At 44.4% G+C, this 21,024-nt stretch overlaps 1 protein-coding gene across 2 annotated transcripts in view; it reads right to left on the reverse strand.

Annotated features, from left to right (window-relative positions):
- The window catches only part of ACAP2 (ArfGAP with coiled-coil, ankyrin repeat and PH domains 2), a 338,624-nt gene that overhangs the window by 199,811 nt on the left and 117,789 nt on the right, over window positions 1–21,024 (reverse strand). For both annotated transcript variants that reach the window (XM_029615073.1, XM_029615074.1), the window contains exon 6: window positions 11,342–11,525. In XM_029615073.1, the coding sequence (XP_029470933.1) occupies window positions 11,342–11,525 (184 nt within the window). The remainder of the gene's footprint in view (window positions 1–11,341; window positions 11,526–21,024) is intronic.

Genomic DNA, 21,024 nt, shown 5'->3' on the forward strand with positions numbered 1-21,024 from the left:
ATTGCTCACAACCAATCATCCTGCCCAAATAATACATACAATCTGTCAAGGTAACATCAAGAATATTTTAACACACTGTTCTTGTGTAACCATTTCAAACCTATAGGTTCTATCCTCTATTAAAAGCCAGGATACATACTGAAAAACATATGTTCTACATCAGATATATTCAATTCTGGTTCTCAATGGTCACAAATTACCAAAATACACAAATTAGTCTGCATCTTGTACCAAGAGTGTTGGAATATATCTGATGAATATTCATTATGTACAGCCTGAAAAGTTAATCAGTTCGAGGTCCTCAAGGACCAGAGTTCAGAACTCCTGCTCTGAACAACATGAAGTCAAAACAGAGGGGGCCCAGTGGCTTTCTGGCAAGCACTGCACACTACCATGTGGAAGACCTGGATTTGATTCCCAGGCCAGCCCTTTGCTGCCCCCGCCAACCAGGCTGAGGCTCATCATGACATCTGACAAAGAGGAAAATCAACAAGGCAAATTAAAACAAAGAAATGACCCTCTTCATAGGAGATGGTCCAAAGATAAGGACATTTGAACTAGCAGCCTGTTGGCAAGGCCATGTTCAAGAAATAGATGATGATTTTAGGAAAGCTTTTGATATGGTTCCACACAGGAGACTTGTGAACAAAATGAGAAGCTTGGGAGTGGATACCAAGGTAGTAGTGTGGATTGCAAACTGGTTGACTGACAGGAGATAGCATGGAACCTACTCTGAAGAAAGAACAGTGTTAAAAGAAGGGCCACGGGATCGGTTCTGTTCAATATCTTTGTGAGTGACCTGGCAGAAGGGATAGAAAGTAAAGTTTGTCTATTTGCAGATGATACTAAGATTTGCAACAGAGTGGACACATCTGAAGGAGTAGAGAGAATGAAAACAGATTTAAGAAGTCTGAAGAGTGGTCAAAGATTTGGTAGCAGGGATTCAATGCCAAGAAATGTATCTGGGTTACGGCAATCCAAGAGAGCTTTATGTGATGGGCAGTGAAAGACTAATGTGCATGGACTGAGAGAGAGACTTTGATATGATAGTGTCTGATGATCTGAAGGTAGCGAAACAATGTGACAAGGAGATAACTAAAGCCAGAAGAATGCTGGGCTGCAGTACTCCAGGCTTCACCTGGAGTACTGCATTCAATACTGGTACCCATATCTCAAAAAGGATACAGGCAGTCCAAAGAAGAGTGACCAAAATGATGAGGGGTCAGCATTGGAAGACTTATGAGGAGAGGCTGAAGGATCTGAATATGTATACCCTGGAGGGAGAAGAGGTGCAGGGGAGGTATGATACAGACCTTCAGATACCTGAAAGGTTTAAATGTTGCATAATCAACAAACCTTTTCCGTTGGAAAGAAATCAATAGAACTAGGGGTCATGAAATGAAACTCCAGGGTGGACGACTCAGAACCAATGTCAGGAAATATTTCTTCACGGAGAGGGTGGTAAATGCCTGGAATGCCCTTCTGAAAGAGGTGAAGGCAAAAACAGTGAAGGAATTCAAAGGGGGCATGGGGGTAACTTGCTGGTATGGCAGTTGCTACCTTTAACAAAAAAGCTTTGATACTGTTAATGTAACTCCATCATTGCTCTCTGCTTCAATGGCAGTGAGAAAAGGGAAATTGGAGCACTAAGAGGAGAGGATCACCTTGCTGGTAGCTGAAAGGAATCAGTAAGTTTTTGCTTGGGACAATGTCTTTTTCAAACGTATTGGGGCAAAGTTAACTATTTGGGAATATTATTCAGTGTGTTTGTGCTTTTAATAGTCAGTAAGGCAGCAAATAAACAAGTTAGACTGTTTGTATTTTTAAATGGTCTGTCAGTAAGGCAACTAGTTAGCAGAACTGAATGTTTGTATTTAAAAAAATAAAAAAAAATTAGCCAGAAGCTAGAAATAAGCTAGGAGCACTGTATACCTAAGTAAAAAGGTTGAAAAGTTCAGTTCAGTTACTCACCTTGGAAAGGTCTTGAGGTAGTGTGATTTGGTTTGATTAGGTACCAACATTTGATAATCAAGAGAGCAGTGAGTCACTCTGGCTGACTAACTGAAGTTAGACTGTTTGGATTTCCCAACTCTCCCACCCCTGCCCATCCATCCCTAGCTCATCCTTTAATTTATAGGCAGGTGCCACTTTCACCAAAAAAAAACAAAAAAAAAAAACAACTTTATTGAGAGTTTGATCAATCCCTTGTAGGCCACTACCAGACATATAGGGGCGGATTTTAAAAGGAGCGCGAATAGCCTACTTTTGTTTGCGCTCCAGGCGCAAACAAAAGTACGCTGGATTTTAGTAGATACGCGCGGAGCCGCGCGTATCTGCTAAAAACCTGGATTGGCGCGCGCAAGGCTATGGATTTTGTATAGCCGGCGCGCGCCGAGCCGCGCAGCCTACCCCCGTTCCAAGGACGCTCCGAAATCGGAGCGGCCTTGGAGGGAATCCTCTAACGCCCTCCCCTCACCTTCCCCTCCCTTCCTCTACCTATCCCACCCGCCTGGCCCTGTCTACACCTCCCCCTTACCTTTCTCCGGGGATTTACGCCTCCCAGAGGGAGGCGTAAATCCCCGCATGCGAGTGGGCCTCCTGCGCGCCGGGCAGCGACCTGGGGGCGGGTATGGAGGGCGCGGCCACGCCCCCGGACTGCCCCGGGCCGTAGCCACGCCCCCGTACCCGCCCCCAAAACGCTGCCGACACGCCCCCGAAACGCCCCCCTCAGAGAACCCCGGGACTTACGCGAGTCCCGGGGCTCTGCGCGCGCCGGTAGTCCTATGTAAAATAGGCTTCCCGGCGCGCAGGGCCCTGCTCGCCTAAATCCGCCCGGTTTTGGGCGGATTTAGGCGAGCAGGGCTCTTAAAATCCGCCCCATAGTGAATTCACTAATACATTTAAAGGACATTAATTAGACACATTCCTACTCCCATAGCAACCTAAAACTTAACTAGGAACTGAACAAAACTGAGATGAAGGCAGCAGCTCAGCAGCAAGAGGGGGCTTCCCAGTCTTTTGCATCAAGTGTCACATGTATGATTTTTTACCCGCCGGTGAGAAGTTGTACATGTGCATGCGATGCAAAGAGCTCCTGGCTCTCAGAGAAAGAGTCCTATCTCTGGAGGCAAGAGTGGCAGACCTGGAGGCAGACAGAGAGGTATATAGATGAGACTTTCAGGGACATAGTAGCCAAGTCCCAACTTCAGACTGGTAGCCCTGGTGCTGCCTTGGAGGAAGAAGGTCTCATGAATGGAGAGCATCAACCGAGTACAGCAGGAAAGGATCCTGTAGCAAGGACCTGTTCTCCAGGTGATGCATTGTCCTTTCGCACCAAGGATATCTCCCCAAGGCCTACTGCCCAGTAGGCCTTGGGGAGATATCCTCGGTGTGATTCGATTATTAGGAATGTAGATAGCTGGGTGGCTGGTGGGCGTGAGGATCGCCGAGTAACATGCCTACCTGGTGCGAAGGTGGCAGACCTCACGCGTCACCTAGATAGGATTTTAGACAGTGCTGGGGAGGAGCCGGCTGTCGTGGTACATATGGGCACCAACGACATAGGAAAATGTGGGAGGGAGGTTCTGGAAGCCAAATTTAGGCTCTTAGGTTAAATCCAGAACCTCCAGGGTAGCATTCTCTGAAATGCTCCCTGTTCCACACGCAGGTCTCCAGAGGCAGGCAGAGCTCCGGAATCTCAATGTGTGGATGAGACGATGGTGCAAGGAAGAGGGATTCAGTTTTGTTAGGAACTGGGGAAACTTTTGGGGAAGGGGGAGTCTCTTCCGAAGGGATGGGCTCCACCTTAACCAGGGTGGAACCAGACTGCTGGCACTAACCTTTAAAAAGGAGATAGAGCAGCTTTTAAACTAGAACAAAGGGGAAAGTCGACAGTCGCTCAGCAGCGCATGGTTCGGAGAGAGGTATCTTCAAAGGATACTAATGAAGCATTAGAATTAGGGTATCCCGACAGTGAGGTTCCAATAATAAGAAAAGTAGACCAAGTGCCTCTAACTAAAAACTCACCTGAGCTAAAAAAAATTCTTACTTATCCCTATCAATTAAAAAGCAGAATGAAAAAACAAAACACAAACTTTGAAATGTTTGTATGCTAATGCCAGAAGTCTAAGAAGTAAGATGGGAGAATTAGAATGTATAGCAGTGAATAATGACAGACTTAATTGGCATCTCAGAGAAATGGTGGAAGGAGGACAACCAATGGGACAGTGCTATACCGGGGTACAAATTATATCGCAATGACAGAGAGGAGCACCCGGGAGGCGGTGTGGCGCTTTATGTCTGGGATGGCTTAGAGTCCAACAGGATAAACATCCTGCATGGGACTAAATGCAAAATTGAATCTTTATGGATAGAAATCCCTTGTGTGTCGGGGAAGACTATAGTGATAGGAGTATTCTACCGTCCACCTGGTCAAGATAGTGAGACGGACAGTGAAATGCTAAGAGAAATTAGGGAAGCTAACCAAATTGGTAGTGCAGTAATAATGGGAGACTTCAATTACCCCAATATTGACTGGGTAAATGTATCATCGGGACACACTAGAGAGATAACGTGCCTGGATGGAATAAATGACTGCTTCATGGAGCAATTGGTTCAGGAACCAACAAGAGAGGGAGCAATTTCAGATCTAATTCTCAGTGGAGCACAGGATTTGGTGAGAGATGTAATGGGGACGTGTCCGCTTGGCAATAGTGATCATAATATGATCAAATTTGAATTAATGAGTGGAAGAAGAAAAGTATGCAAATACACGGCTCTCGTGCTAAACTTTCAAAAGGCAAACTTTGATAAAATGAGAAAAATTGTTAGAAAAAAACTGAAAGGAGCAGCTACAAAAGTAAAAAGTGTGCAAGAGGCGTGGTCATTGTTTAAAAATACCATTCTAGAAGCACAGTCCAGATGTATTCCACACATTAAGAAAGGTGGAAAGAAGGCAAAACGATTACCGGCATGGTTAAAAGGGGAAGTGAAAGAAGCTATTTTAGCCAAAAGATCTTCATTCAAAAATTGGAAGAAGGATCCAATAGAAGAAAATAGGATAATGCATAAACGTTGGCAAGTTAAATGTAAGACATTGATAAGACAGGCTAAGAGAGAATTTGAAAATAAGTTGGCCATAGAGGCAAAAACTCACAGTAAAAACTTTTTAAAATATATCCGAAGCAGAAAACCTGTGAGGGAGTCAGTTGGACCGTTAGATGTTCGAGGGGTTAAAGGGGCACTTAGAGAAGAGAAGGCCATCGTGGAAAGATTAAATGATTTCTTTGCTTCGGTGTTTACTAGAGAGGATGTTGGGGAGGTACCGGTACTGGAGAAGGTTTTCATGGGTAATGATTCAGATGGACTGAATCAAATCACGGTGAACCTAGAAGATGTGGTAGACCTGATTGACAAACTGAAGAGTAGTAAATCAACTGGACCGGATGGTATACACCCCAGAGTTCTGAAGGAACTAAAAAATGAAATTTCAGACCTATTAGTAAAAATTTGTAACCTATCATTAAAATCATCCATTGTACCTGAAGACTGGAGGATAGCAAATGTAACCCCAATATTTAAAAAGGGCTCCAGGGGTGATCCGGGAAACTAGAGACTGGTTAGGCTGACTTCAGTGCCAGGAAAAATAGTGGAAAGTGTTCTAAACATCAAAATCACAGAACATATAGAAAGACATGGTTTAATGGAACAAAGTCAGAATGGCTTTACCCAAGGAAATTCTTGTCTCACAAATCTGCTTCACTTTTTTGAAGGAGTTAATAAACATGTGGATGAAGATGAACCGGTAGATGTAGTATACTTGGATTTTCAGAAGGCGTTTGACAAAGTTCCTCATGAGAGGCTTCTAGGAAAAATAAAAAGTCATGGGATAGGTGGCGATGTCCTTTCGTGGATTGCAAAATGGCTAAAAGACAGGAAACAGAGAGTAGGATTAAATGGACAATTTTCTCAGTGGAAGGGAGTGGGCAGTGGAGTGCCTCAGGGATCTGTATTGGGACCCTTACTTTTCAATATATTTATAAATGATCTGGAAAGAAAACCAACAAGTGAGATAATCAAATTTGCAGATGACACAAAATTGTTCAGAGTAGTTAAATCACAAGCAGATTGTGATAAATTGCAGGAAGACCTTGTGAGACTGGAAAATTGGGCATCAAAATGGCAGATGAAATTTAATGTGGATAAGTGCAAGGTGATGCATATAGGGAAAAATAACCCATGCTATAGTTACACAATGTTAGGTTCCATATTATCCTACGCACTGAAACCTCCACACCCACTTTCAAAAAGAAACTCAAAACCTGGCTCTTCCTCCAAGCATACCCCCAATCATCATCACTTACCAACACCCTAACCCTATCATCTACACCTACAAATACCCCCCTCTCAGGACCCACATCCAACACCGACCCCCCCCCTAACCCCTCTAAGGAATCACAAATGTCCTATTTAACCTTTTGTATATAAAGAATATTATTTTGTATAACCTCACATTTAACATCACTTAAACGCCTGTTGTCTCTGCGCTTAGACAACTTTGTATATAACCAGTGTATATAACAAATGTTCTTCTAAACCCTGTACATACCTTATCCCTCTCTGTGTCTTTGTTCACCCTCCCCCCACCCCCCTCCTTCATCACGCCTTACCCGAATCCCTCCCTCCCCTTGTTATCTAGTTATTCACTTTGTTACGGTATTTATCTTATATACTGTTCCTTGTAAAGGCAATGCCTATATATCTACTGGTTGTAAGTTACTTGTGAACCGACACGATGTGCAAACGGTTGTCGGTATATAAAATCATTTAAATTTAAAAATTAAATAAATAAAAATATTAGGTGCTACAACCCATGAAAGAGAGAGATCTAGGTGCCATAGTGGATAACACATTGAAATCGTCTGTTCAGTGTGCTGCAGCAGTCAAAAAAGCAAACAGAATGTTGGGAATTATTAGAAAGGGAATGGTGAATAAAACGTAAAATGTCATAATGCCTCTGAATCGCTCCATGGTGAGACCGCACCTTGAATACTGTGTACAATTCTGGTTGCCGCATCTCAAAAAAGTTATAATTGCGATGGAGAAGGTACAGAGAAGGACGACCAAAATAAGGGGAATGGAACAACTCCCCTATGAGGAAAGACTAAAGAGGTTAGGACTTTTCAGCTTGGAGAAGAGACGACTGAGGGGGGATATGATACAGGTGTTTAAAATTATGAGGGGTCTAGAACGGATAGATGTGAATCGGTTATTTACTCTTTCGGATAATAGAAAGACTAGGGGGCACTCCATGAAGTTAGCATGTGGCACATTTTAAACTTATCGGAGAAAGTTCTTTTTTACTCAAGGCACAATCAAACTCTGGAATTTGTTGCCAGAGGATGTGGTTAGTGCAGTTAGTGTAGCTGTGTTTAAAAAAGGATTGGATAAGTTCTTGGAGGAGAAGTCCATTACCTGCTATTAATTAAGTTGACTTAGAAAATAGCCATGGAATAGACTTAGCCATGGAATAGACTTAGTTTTTGGGTACTTGCCAGGTTCTTATGGCCTGCATTGGCCACTGTTGGAAACAGGATGCTGGGCTTGATGGACCCTTGGTCTGACCCAGTATGGCATGTTCTTATGTTCTTATGACAGCAACCCAGGGCCCCAACTTTTACGGTTTGGGGAACAAATAAATCCAGGGTAACTTGCTGATGCAGCGCTTACTGCCCTTAATCGCTAAGCCTGATACTTTTGATGCAGTTCCATGATTGCTCTATGCTTTCATGGCAATGGTTAAGGGAAATTGGATTCAAACAGCATCTGAGGGGCCTGACTTTTACGGTCTGGGAAACTAAGCATGGGGGTAACCTGCACAGTGCAGCAGATACTAGCATAAGCTTGCTGGGATAACTGGGTGGATATTTGGTTCTTTTCTGCCATCATTTCTCTGTTTCTATTAAGAATATAATCTTAAATGCTAAAAAAAATTTAAAAAAATTCCTTGTTAGGAAAATACTAGAGGGTTTTGGCATAAAGTTAAGAACAAAAAGCTTCTGAATCTCAGCAGGGCTGCAAGAAAGAAAGAAAAAACAACGTGACCAGTCTTGGCAGCCAAAACCAAATTGTGAGGCTACTGTAGCATGAGAACTGACACATATAGGCAGTGAAAGGCTTTTGCCTTTTCCAAAAAGATCTGGAAGAATTTGCCCATTTGGCATCAGAGCACGGTCATGTCATCCACTTGTGACACTCCATGAACAGACTTGTCTTCAGAGAATGCCATTTGATACTATGCTATCACCTTCCAAGGACTTGTCAGCAAGTCAAAAAACTGAGTCACTGGTGAGGAGGGATTTTAAATGAGGCACTAAAGAAAGCGATAAGCGTATAAATCAAAAAAGCAGATTCCTATCTGGAGGTCTTCTTTTCTAAGTCAATACTAAATTCATATTTCATACAAAGAGAATAAGGACTGGACAAGGAAGGATAATCTATACACATGGATTATATATGGATACTGCAATAGAAGCTTCTATAACTTTCAAGAGAGTCCCAATAAAAAATATCTAAGATCTGAGAGAAGAGAAATGCTAAGAGATTGCCTCTTAGGACAAATCCACTACAGCTACAAAGACACTAAACGGTATATTTTAAAATAGCCAATAAGCATCCAAGACAACCAGTTCATTTTAACCAGTTATCTTAGGAGAATTTTAAACTGAGCCACACACACACACACACACACACAGTGATCCCTCTACCTGTTTAAAAAGAAGTTAGTACTACCAAGCCATACTCCCATGTTTAAAAAAAAACAAAAAACTGCGGCAAGGCCCTCTCCAGATCCCCACCTTCTACCCAAGTTACGTTTTGTCTTGCTTTGTTTTTCAAATAAAACCACCAAGCTTCTCTCCCCTCCAAGTTTACAAAAAAAAAAGTTACAAAAGCCTGATCCCCACCTAACAAAGTTTATTTTTAAATTGATGTACCAAGCACCCCCTCCAGATTCCCCACCTATGCCGAGTTCAAAAAATGTTTTCAAAAATTAAAAAAAAAACCCCAACCCAAAAAACCTTGTGCCACCGAACCCCCCCCCCCCCCCCCCGATAAACCATTCCTCCCCCCCCATCAATCTCCTACCACTCCCAGAGTGCCCACCGAAAGCAACTTATCACTGAGCCAGGAGAACTGTAGTTTTCCTCCTCCCAGCTAGACACCTTGCTGGGAGAAGGTACACCTGGGTCCTCCTCCCAAGCTCAGCAATGAGTCACTTTTGGGTGGAGCAGTTCTGGAGTGAATGGATGGGGAGAAAGGTTATTAGTAGGGATGTTCGGCAGCACTATTCTTTTCAAAAACAAACAGAGGTGGCTCAGGTGGGGGGAGGCGGTAGCAGCTCTCTCTATTTTTTTATTTTTTTTTAAACCTGGGATGGTAGGTGGGCCTCAGTGCCCTTTTTTTTTTTTTTTTTTTTTTTTTAAACCCTCCAGAGGATCAGGGTTGGTTTTTTTTTTTAAAACAGATCAAGTGAGTAGATGAGAAGGAATTCCAACATTATGGCTTCAAAGGGTGTAGGGGATGAGGGGAGGAAGTTGTGCATGCCAGAGCTGAAAAGGTACCTAAATCTAGTCAGATGAATTTAAGGCTTCTATTTGCCCAAACAGACTTGTTTGGCCAAATTTAGTTGGATAAGGCCTCATATATAGGGCTAACCAGCTATTTTCAAACACCCACCCCAACAATTTATGAGGCTTGTGATTTTGGACTGTCAAATTTAGGCTGTTAGTATACGGTCATTTTCATCCAATTAGATTCATCTGACAAAAAAAAAAAGATTTTGGATAATCAACTCAATGTGCCTGTCTTCACAAGATTCAAACAGCTACACACTGAATAATATGATTAGAACAACCTGCATATGAATACCCACTGGAAGCAAAGCATGCCAAGCCACCAGCCTAGCTACTATCCCTCAGGATCAAGGCAGTTTCTTTCCCCTTGAAAGAGGATTCCAGAAATATGAAGCAACAGCTGGGATACTAATCAGACTGAGCCAGGATTACATGACTCCCAATATATATTTTTATCCAGTTTGTTCTAATAAGCTGTGATTTATTTATAAATCCTGAGATTTACTACTGCACAGAAAAATATCCGTATGTGAAAAAAAGTATGAGGGAAAAATGTGAAAAAATAAAATGCACTTTTGGTTAAAATGCAGTACTGTATTTTACAGAGAGGCATTGTCTTTTCATTTTCTAACTGCAATAATCTTGCGCTTACTTCCTCTGCATGCCTTTGCCAATAGGAAACTGGAATACAGCTAGGTGAGAAGAAAAATTCTGCTTTACCTCTAATGACTAATAGATGCTGCTCAATCCAATTATCCCAAGTTTTTGGAAATGAAATGCGAACTAAATAGGAACCTTTACAATCTTACTTAAGGGTAGATTTTTAAAGGTGCGCGTGCGCGTCCATGTGCGCCACATATGGACGCGCTGTTTTTATAACATGCGTGCACCACTGGAGCAGTAGCAACTTGCGCGCACCATCAGTCTTCTCTTCGAAACAGCGGCAAATGGCCGCTGTACCGGCTGCCTCCAACCCCGCCCTTCCCGGACCGCCCCTTTCCTTTGGCCCGGCACTTCTGTGCATAACGGGAGTTACACACGCGGCCAGGCCCCTTCTAAAATGCGCACCATGCGCACAAGGCACAGCCACACGCATAATCCCCGGATTTTTTGCACTCGGGGAATTTAAAATTTGACCATTAGTGATTAATACTTTCAATTTTTTCAGTTTTGGGATAAAACATTCAGGTAAAGGGAAATACTGAAATAATAATGAAAGCCAAGAACAATAACAAAAACTGGCTGCTGCTTGCAAGACACAGCTCAGCCATATGCCTGTATGCATTAAACAACAAGAGGCCTTTTTTTTTTTTTTTTAAATCAAAAATGTTTCCATGACACAGAAACATTGCCTGTGTGAACAGGGAAAAAGCAATTTTACCATCACACAATTCCCTGGCATCAAAGTATGGTATCCAGTCTTCGACCCCCCCATGCTTTAAAAAAAACAAAAAAAACAACAACTTTAAAAAGTACACTGAGGCACCAACAAATTGATAAAAAGGATGAAATACAGTTTTTCCACTGTCGTGAATTTTCTGCGGGGGGGGGGGGGGGGGGAGGGTTGAGGAGTTTGGACAGAATAATTTAAAAAAAAAAAAAAAAAAAAAAAGACACCTTTCCTACATAAGAAATATGAACATAAGCCAGATTTCTCTCTCTGACATCACTAGAAAAAACTCAATCTACAAAGTTCTCAGTGTGCCTACCTGCAGAACATAGTCCAGCGCTATGTGTCGAAAGCATTTCCGAGTTGCTGTCAGGATATTCGTGGCCTCCTCCACTTCATGTTGTTTGGTTCTTTGAACCTGTGCATTTTTCGCAAGGGCATTTTCTTTTTCTTCACTGACTTTGTCAAACTGTTTCTTTGCATCTTTGAATTTCCTAAGATCTCTGTAAGAAAAACACAAACATTCGCCTTAAGTGACATGAATGCCCTTGGTAAATGATGAATTATGGTAGTTACAGATCAAAATTACATTTTAAAAAATTTTATTTAAATTGTATTCATTTAAAATAAGAAAAAGAATATTTTCCTTCCATTTTCCATAGAAGGAATACATGCTGTGAAGATATACCTGGGACTAGTTGTACTAAGCAGTTTTAACACCAAGCCAAAGCAGGCCTTTTTACCATGAGAAGAGATGGCAAGCTGGTTCCAGGTACAAACTACTCATGCTGAGGCTATCTGCAATGTTCTCTGTGCGTGTACATGAGTCAGGGATACTGCTAAAAGCATAACTGGAAAAGAAATAGCTTAGCCTTTAAAGTTTCCTAACTGCAGAGATCTAGTGCTATATCATTGTTTCCATATTAGACTAAATTAAGAATTTCAGGGAGACATGTCTTGGAATGACTACAGAACTATTTACTATACTTTTTCGTCATAGACAAAGAAAAGGAACAAAGAAAATTGGGTCCTATATGCAAACCAACATGTGTACAGGAAGAAATAAATGGGAAAAACTGATGAATGGAAACTTGCAATGAAATCATGTGATGACATACAATTATGCATCCATCACATCCAAAGAACTATTACCAGTAATATAAAAAGGTACAGTTACTAAAAAGCTACAGCAGCAGCACAGAAAATTAGCTACTCCTCACAATAAAAAAAAAAACCCCACACACACACTACAGAGTCAATTCAAACTATTTGCACAGATGATATATGGCTAATCATTTTGGTTTTGTTTGCTGGAAAAGATTGAATTGGCCAATTTACTGATCAATTCAGTCACTCTGGGTGAGTCAAGCCAACTTGAATAAGCCACTCCTCCTCCAGGTGCTGATCCAAACAGGAATACAGGTCATACAATGTGCCTACTTGTATACCTAAGCCCTGCAGCTGTCAGTCCAAGTGTTTAATTCCATGCTTAGAGCAACATTTCCTTCTGGCTTGGGTTTCCAAGTCTTGCCTCATACTTTGATTTGCTTTTTCTCTACTGTACTTGGCAACCTCCATCCAGGAAATAAGAATTAAATCATTTATCCTACCATAATCTTTATTTTTAATGCAAGATAAATGAATATATTCTATTTGTCAGTTAACTACACAGATCCAAAAATTGCTTTGTATGGCTGTTGACCTGAAATTTCCAAAACAATCCATTTACCATTTTTTAACTTGTTTTAAATAAAAAGTACTACTGTCATAATGAAATACTATTATGAACATGTAGATCTAAGATAGCAAGACGCAAATCTCATACCACCCACCTATTTTTGTGAAATTTCTACTCTGTCCTCCATTTGAAAAAGATACGTGTCTTCTCTGAAATAGAGACTGGAATTTGTGGACTTAGAAACCCTTAATTGGTGTTGCAGAAAATAATATAAATTAGACAATATACTTATTATGTACTATTAAACAAAGATTTGATGAATGGATGCAAATACTCAAGAAGGGCCCATACAGTCAGTCAACGAAGGCAAGGAGCCTGACCATCCAAGATCAAACTGCTTTGTGTGATAAGCCTGCGCAGATGTCACAGCATGAGGCCTTGTGGCTTTGTCCCAGACACATACAGCAAACCTTATGATGGTCAATGAGTGACATTTTCTGTTTGCACTTGGACAGAATTTGAAGCTGCTGACCTGTTTCTCAATCATGCTGAGGAAAAAACAATTTTTTCCTCTTAAAATAGGCAGTCCAAAGAGAAGAAAAAGTTGTCAAGATTGCAGGCAACAGTTGCATCAAGAAAAAAAAAGGTATGCATTGGCTCAGCATGGTTGTAGGAAAAAGAAAAAAAAAACAATACCCCCCCCCCCCACACACACACACAGAATATGCCAAAAACCTAACTTGGGGGAAAAGGAAAATTGGTTCCCATCTGCTAATTTTCGTTCCTGTAGTACCACGGATCAGTCCAAACCCCTGGGTTTTGCCTCCCCCTCCAGCAGATGGAGACAGAACTTTTTGACTGACACTGTCCTATACCTCGAGGTGCCACCTACAGTCCGTCAGTATTACACTATACCCAAGCATAATGAATAAAAACTGCACAAACTTAACAATTTTACCCCGTCATAAGCAAAGGGAGGAGAAACCCTGCAATGCCAAAAACCCTGCCCACACTCGAACCCCAAGTGGGAGCAGAATCTGTTGTAACCTTCAGAACTATCTGCAGAGAAAAACAATAAGCATTGAACAAGTGGACTCTGTTTCCCCAACTCTGAAATGGGTGGGACTCTGGACTGATCAGTGCTACTACAGGAACAAACATTGGTTCTTACCTGCTAATTTTCCTTTCCCAGTACATACCCGGATCAGTCTAGACCCCCTGGATGTACCAAAGCTTCCCTAAGTGGAGTGGGACCTCGAGAATCCCACTCTGAGCACACCTTCTCCGAAACCCCCAGAACCTGGAGCCTGGACATCCAACCGATGACTGGCAAAGGTGTGCAAGACTTCCAATTAGCCGCCCTACAAATCTCCTGTGGCAAAACTTGCCAACACTCAGCCCACGAAGCCGCCTGCGATCGGGTAGAATGCGCCCGAAGTCCAACCAGAAGGACTTGAATAATGTATGCAAATCCAACAGACTCTTTCAACCAGCGCGCGATAGTGGTCCTAGACGCCTTATGCCCCCTTCTGGGGCCACTCCACAGCACGAAAAGATAGTCCCACAAGCAGAATCTATTTGTAACTTCCAAGTAACGTAACAGAACCCATCGCACGTCCAACTTACGCAGGTTCTTAGACTGGGGATCAAAGCAGTCCAAGTCTGGAAAGGAAGGGAGTTCCACCAACTGATTCAAATGAAAGGAGGATACCACCTTTGGGAGAAAGGAAGGAACTGTCCTCAGAGAGACTCCCATATCCGTAATCCTTAAGACGGGCTCCCACAGGACAAAGTCTGAAGTTCCAACACTTGCCATGCTGAAGAAATAGCCATGAGAAAAACCACTTTTAAAGTAAGATCTTTTAATGTCGCCCTCTTCAAAGGCGCCACACTCAGAGCTTTGAGAACCAAGTTCAGGCTCCATGAAGGACAAGGATTCTGGACCGGAGGACGCAAATGCTTTGCCTCCCCGGAGAAAACACACCACGTCCGGATGCACAGCCAAGGTCACATCTCGTACCTTACCACGGAAACAGCGAGCCGCTACCTGGACCCTCCAAGAGCTACAAGATAAGCTTTAGCCAAGCCAGCTTGTAAGAAGGCTAAAATATCCCTTACCAAGGCTCGAGTAGGTTCCATCTTGTGCTCCATGCACCAAGACTCAGATTCCCCACACCCTGACATAGGCCAGGGAGGTAGATGTTTTCCTAGACCATAAGAATAGCAACCACAGCATCCGAATAACCTTTACTCTTTAGCCATTGCGCTAGACAAAAGCGATCTGCCTCTTCCAAACAAACGGGCCCCTGCCGTAGGAGATTTAGCAGCAAACGAAACCTCAGGGGCCCGTCCACTGCTAGATTGACTAGATCCGCAAACCACGGACGCCTCAGCCATTCCGGTGCTACTAGGATCACCTCCCCCGGATGAGCTTCTATACGTCGCAGCATTTTTCCGACCAAAGGCCAAGGCAGGAACAGATACAGCAGGACATTCCTTGGCCAGGAGAGAACTAGGGCATGCACCCCCTCCGCTCCTGGTTCCCGGCGCCAACTGAAGAACCGCAGGGCTTTGGCATTTCGAAACGTCGCCATCAAGTCCACACTCGGTTTGGTCCATCTGTCGCATATGAGGTGGAAAGTGTCGTTGGAGAGCTCCCACTCCCCGGGATCGAGGTGGTGTCGACTGAGAAAATTGGCTTGCACGTTGTCTACACCAGCAATGTGAGAGGCTGCAATCCTGACTAGGTGCCGCTCCACCCAGCTGATCAACTCCCAGGCCTCGATCGCCATCAGCCAACTCTTGGTCCTCCCTTGGCAATTGATATAGGCTATTGCTGTCGCATTGTCAGACAGGATCCTGACCGATTTCCCCTGCAGCACAGGAAGAAGTGCCTGCAGTGCCAATCGAATGGCTCTGGTCTCCAAACGATTGATGGACCACAAGGATTCCTGCACCGCTCTTCCCTGACAAACCGCTCCCCAGCCGGAGAGACTAGCATCGGTGGGGACCACTATCCAGCGGGAATCTCCAAGTCTGCACCCTGGTGTAAGTTGTCTGAGAGGAGCCACCAATTGAGGCTAGAGCACGAAGATTCTGTAAGAGGAAGCGGAAGCTGAAATTGTTCAGTCACCAGATTCCAACGGGAAAGCAACGCCGACTGAAGAGGTCTCATATGAGAAAACGCCCATGGGACTAGCTCCAAAATGGAAGCCATCAAACTGAGGACCTGCAAGTAATCCCAGACCCTGGGAAGACACTTGGCCAACAAAGCACATACTTACTCCTGCAGCTTGATGATCCACTCCTCGATGAGAAAAACCTTGCATGAACGTGTGTTGAACAGGCCTGCACTGCAGAGTGACAGAGGGCCTCTGACTTGGTAAGGAGGAACCAAGAGACCTGCCTTCCGGAGCCCCGCTGCCATAATGATTACCTTGGTGAAGATCCTGGGTGCTGTGGCAAACCTGAAGGGCAGTGTGCATAACTGAAAATGATGCCCCAGGATTGCAAACTGTAGATACTTCTGGTAGTCAGGCCTGATCCAGATGTGCAAGTACGCCTCGGTCAGATCCAGCAAAGCTAGGAATTCCCCTTTATGTACTGAGACAATTACTGACCACAGGGTTTCCATTCGGAACCAAGGGACACGGAGAGACCTGTTGACCTTCTTCCAATCGAGGATGGGCCGGAACATACCTTCCTTCTTGGGCACTACGAAGTAAATGGAATAGTGGCCTTTTCTTCACTCCTCCAGAGGAACAGATACAATAGCTCTGAGCCGCAAAGTGTCTTGCACCGCTAGACACTTAATCTTGTATGAGCACAGGGAAACAAGGAAGTGCTCCCAGAGGGGCTGAGCAAAATCTAAAGCTCAGCCATGTCTTATGATATTGAGGACCCACTGGGTCAAAATTAATTTGGTCGATGCCTCGTAAAACAGAGTCAACCTGCCCCCTACTACTGGAACAGAGGAGTGAACCGGCCTCACCTCTTTGGGAGGACTTAACTCCTCCCGTACCTTGGGAAGCACCGTTTCTGCCAAAGCACCAACCCCGAAAGGACTGGTTCCAGGACTGTTGCCTGCCTGAGTTCTGTCTAAACGAGGAGCTGGACAATCTAGAAATGTGAAACCTACGATTCCCACGGAAACGTGAGCGAGGGAGGAAGGAGCCCCCTGCCTTGGGTCTATCCTCCAGCAGCTTATGGACTTTGTTCTCTCTGAGGGATTGAATCATGTCTTTTAAGTCCTTCCCAAATAGCAGCTTATAGAAATGACGGCAGAAGGAGACCAAATGGCCCATCTAGTCTGCCCCGCAAATTTTCTCTCTCATACTTATCTGTTTCTCTTAGCTCTTGGTTCTATTTCCCTTCCACCCCCACCTTTAATGTAGAGAGCAGTGATGGAGCTGCATCCAAGTGAAATATCTAGCTTGATTAGTTAGGGGTAGAAGCCGCCGCAATAAGCAATCTGCACCCATGTTTATTTGTTTTACCCAGACTGTTATACAGCCCTTATTGGTTGATTTTCTTCTCCCATGCCGTTGAAGCAGAGAGCTATGCTGGATATGCATCGAAAGTGAAGCTTGCTCTTGAATGGCAAAGAACCCAGTTGAGCCTTAGAGGAAACATCTGCGAACCAGTTCCTCAACCAGAGGAGTCTGCGGGCAGAGCCAGCAGAAGCCACAAACCTGGCCAAAGTTCGTAGCAGATCGTAGAGCGCGTCCAAACTGTAAGCCACCACAGCCTCCAACCACCCGGCCTGTAAAGCTTCCTCCTCCAAGAGAGATGTGCCCATCTGCAATTGCTGCACCCAGCGAAGACTTGCTCTCAGAGTGAAACTGCTACACATGGCAGCGCACACCCCAAGCACTGATACTTCAAATATCTTCTTAAGTTGCACCTTCATCTTCCGATCTTGGAGATCCTTTAGGGTCGTAGCACCCGTCACTGGGATGGCGGTCTTCTTGGTGACCACCAATACCACCGCATCCACCTTGGGAACCCTGAGGAGGTCCAGCACTTCTTCTGGCAGAGGGTACAGCTTATCCATTGCCCTACTGACCTTCAAACCTAAATCTGGAGTGTTCCACTCCCAAAACAAGTCAGTGACAGAGAGATGAAAGGAGAAGGACCGGGTCAGACCATGGAGACTCACCATGACTGGATCAATGGCTCCCATCCGAGAGTTCTCCTGAGAAGCTTCAATGCCCAATTCCTCCAGAACTGCAGAAATAAGTGGACCCTGCTCATCCTTACTGAACAAGCGGACTACCTTAGGGTCATTCCCTTCAACCATCGGAGACCCTGCCAACTGTGGACCATGGTCCTGGTCACCCAGATCAGGGTTTGCTCCCTGCGGTGGTTTACCCCTCGGGTCATCCGGCTCCAAAGCCAGATGACCAAAGTCCCCCGCAGGTCGAGACGGCGTGGTCTTCAGGGGGCGCTTAGCCTTCGCAACCCCCTCACCCGCCGGAATCCTGGGTCTTTTGGGGGCCAGGACCCCCTCTTTGGTAGGCTTCTGAAGCAGACTTGGAGAGAGAACTTCTACCAGAATGCCTCCTAGCTGCCTTCCTGGCTTTGAAAGCCTTGTGAAGCAGCAAAACAAATTCGGAGGAAAAGGAGGAGTCCGAATCCACCCCCCACCAAAATCATCAAATTCTCCAGCAATCCACCCCCCCCCCCCCCCAAGGCACCTTGCTGCGAGGATAAGGGAGATGAGGAAATCCCCTCCTCCTCCACGGTTCACGTGGCAGTCCGAAAGGCAGACAAAATGGCCTCCATTCCCGCACTGAGTGGGAACGGACCAGGAGAAGTCTGCCATGCCCAACTGAACCTCCCAGGCTCCCAGTGCATTTGCGAATTGTCGCCCCCGGAGGCTCCCGAAGTGCCCTCCCCACCGGGGAAGACACCCGGATCAAAGACCATCGCGCGAAAGTCGGGTGCACACATCTCCACATGCGTGGCAGGCCATGCCACCGGAAGCTGGCTGAATTACCCCGGGGGACCGGCAAAGCTAACTGCAGAGAAAAACAGTGATAGCAGTAGAACAGTAATGGAGGGAACAGAGAAATCAGACCCCGGACAGTTGAGCAAAAAGGCCTTAATCTTTTACATTTTCTTTTTCCAAACCCGGCTCCAAAAGTGACACCGGGTCCGGTTCCCTTCAGGGTGAGTGAACCGGGCTTCCCAGTACCACCCCAATCGCCATCAGCAGGGCAAGCAAGCAGGGTCCCCAACCCTGAGCTCCACACAGCTTCAAATATCAGGGGAGGATGGTCCCACCAGGACCTGCTAACCCCCTGGGAGGCTCAGGAAAATTCCTATTCTCTTCTGACTTCTTTAATTTTTTTTTTGAACTATTCCTTTCTTTTTTGAAACTATGTGTCACAGACTGTAGGATTTTGCACCTCTACCATCTGCTGGAGACAGAGAAATACTGATGGACTGTAGGTGCACCTTGAGGTATAGGATAGTGTCAGTCAAAAACTTCTCTGTCTCCATCTGCTGGTGGGGAGGCAAAACCCAGGGGAACTAGGGATTTTACGATTGAAGCCAGAAGGGAGAAAAATTCTCATCAGTGACTCTGTGGGCCCACAGTGGAGTAAATGCATCCAATGATTTTGGCAGACAAGAAGGAACAGAGGTAAGCTGTGGAGTGGCAGTAGCTCAGGCATTACCACACATTAGCAGGGAAAATCTTTTATGCCTTTCCAGAAAGCTCTGGAAGTATCTCTTTGTCTGGCACAAAGCATGGCTGTATGAAGTAAATTCCTCATCTTCAGAGAAGATACTTTGCATGTCACTATTATTTTATTCTCATGTAAACTTCAGTGAAATTATCATACTAATAAGAAAATGTTATTCAAGTCATTAATATATGTGAATATGAAGACATTACACAGTTTTATAAAATTACGCATCAGAAGTATCTATTTTTCAGTTCAGGCATAGACTCTTCCCTCAATCCTTAAAGCAGCAGTAGTACAGTAGAAATTTTTATTTTGCTGAACTGGACATAAAACACACTCTCACTACCTTCTCCTTTTTTTCTGATTATTTAGTTTCTGAGAAGATATTTGTATTTAAAGTATTTGAAAGCTCCCCCTACTTAACCAATTTCAGCATTACAAATAGAAGGTGCAGCTGTGCACATCTTTAGCTGAACATTATACAAACTATAAACACATGCAGGTAAGATGATTTTTAAAAAGGCAGCAGGCCCTCAAAAGACACATTAAAATGGACTGGGAAAAGAAAGAAGAGAGACCAAAGAAAAAGACCAAAAGGTGGAAATAAAGCAGAGTTGCTTACCTGTTAACAGCTGTTCTCACAGGACAGCAGGATGTTATAGTCCAACATATGGATGACATCATCAGGATGGAGCCCAATCACCGAACACTTTGGTCAAAGTTTCTAGACCTTTGACTGGCACCACTGAGCATGCCCAACATGGTACCAACCCTGCATCCAGCAGGGGTCCCCCTTCAGTCTCGTGTATAGTAAAAAGTAAGTGTGAAAAATAACATAACAAATCGCAAGCGTACCCAACTTCGCTGGGTGGCGGGTGGGTTTCGTGAGGACTAACATCCTGCTGTCCTGTGAGAACACCTGTTACAGGTAAGCAACTCTGCTTTCTCACAGGAAAGCAGGATGGTAGTCCTCACATACGGGTGAATAGCAAGCTGAGGATGCCCGAGCAATATACCAAAAGCACCCAAAGTCGTGCAACAGGCACAACAACAGGGGTGATTTTGGATTAAAGGGCAGCCTGAAATTCACAGCGGGCCGTTGGAAGGAAGTTGGGTATTAAGCTGAGAATAAATTGCACAGAACAGACTGGCCAAAGATGGAATCTTGTCTGCCAGCCTTGTCCAGGCAATAATGAGCTGCAAAGGTATGGAGAGAATTCCATGTAGCAGCCTTGCAAATGTCAGCAAGAGGTACAGACCGAAGGTGTGCTACCGACGATGCCATTGCTCTAATGGAGTGTGCTTTAACGCGGCCCTGGAGCGGAAGTGCTGCTTGTTGGTAGCAGAAAAACAATCCGCCAGCCAGAAGGACAGCATCTGCTTGCCCACCAGGATTCCCAGCTTAAGTTTATCAAAGGAGAAAAATAGCTGGGTGGATTTCCTATGGCCTGCAGTGCGTTCCAAATAAAAAGCTAGTGCACGCTTGCAGTCCAAGGAATGCAGAGCCCGCTCACCTGGATGTGAGTGAGGTTTTGGAAAGAACGTAGGCAAAACTATGGACTGATTTAAATGGAATTCAACTACTTTTGGTAAAAATTTAGGATGAGTGCGAAAGACCACCCGATCATGAAG

Source organism: Rhinatrema bivittatum, chromosome 9 (assembly GCF_901001135.1).
Source record: "Rhinatrema bivittatum chromosome 9, aRhiBiv1.1, whole genome shotgun sequence".
Classification (NCBI taxonomy): domain Eukaryota; kingdom Metazoa; phylum Chordata; class Amphibia; order Gymnophiona; family Rhinatrematidae; genus Rhinatrema; species Rhinatrema bivittatum.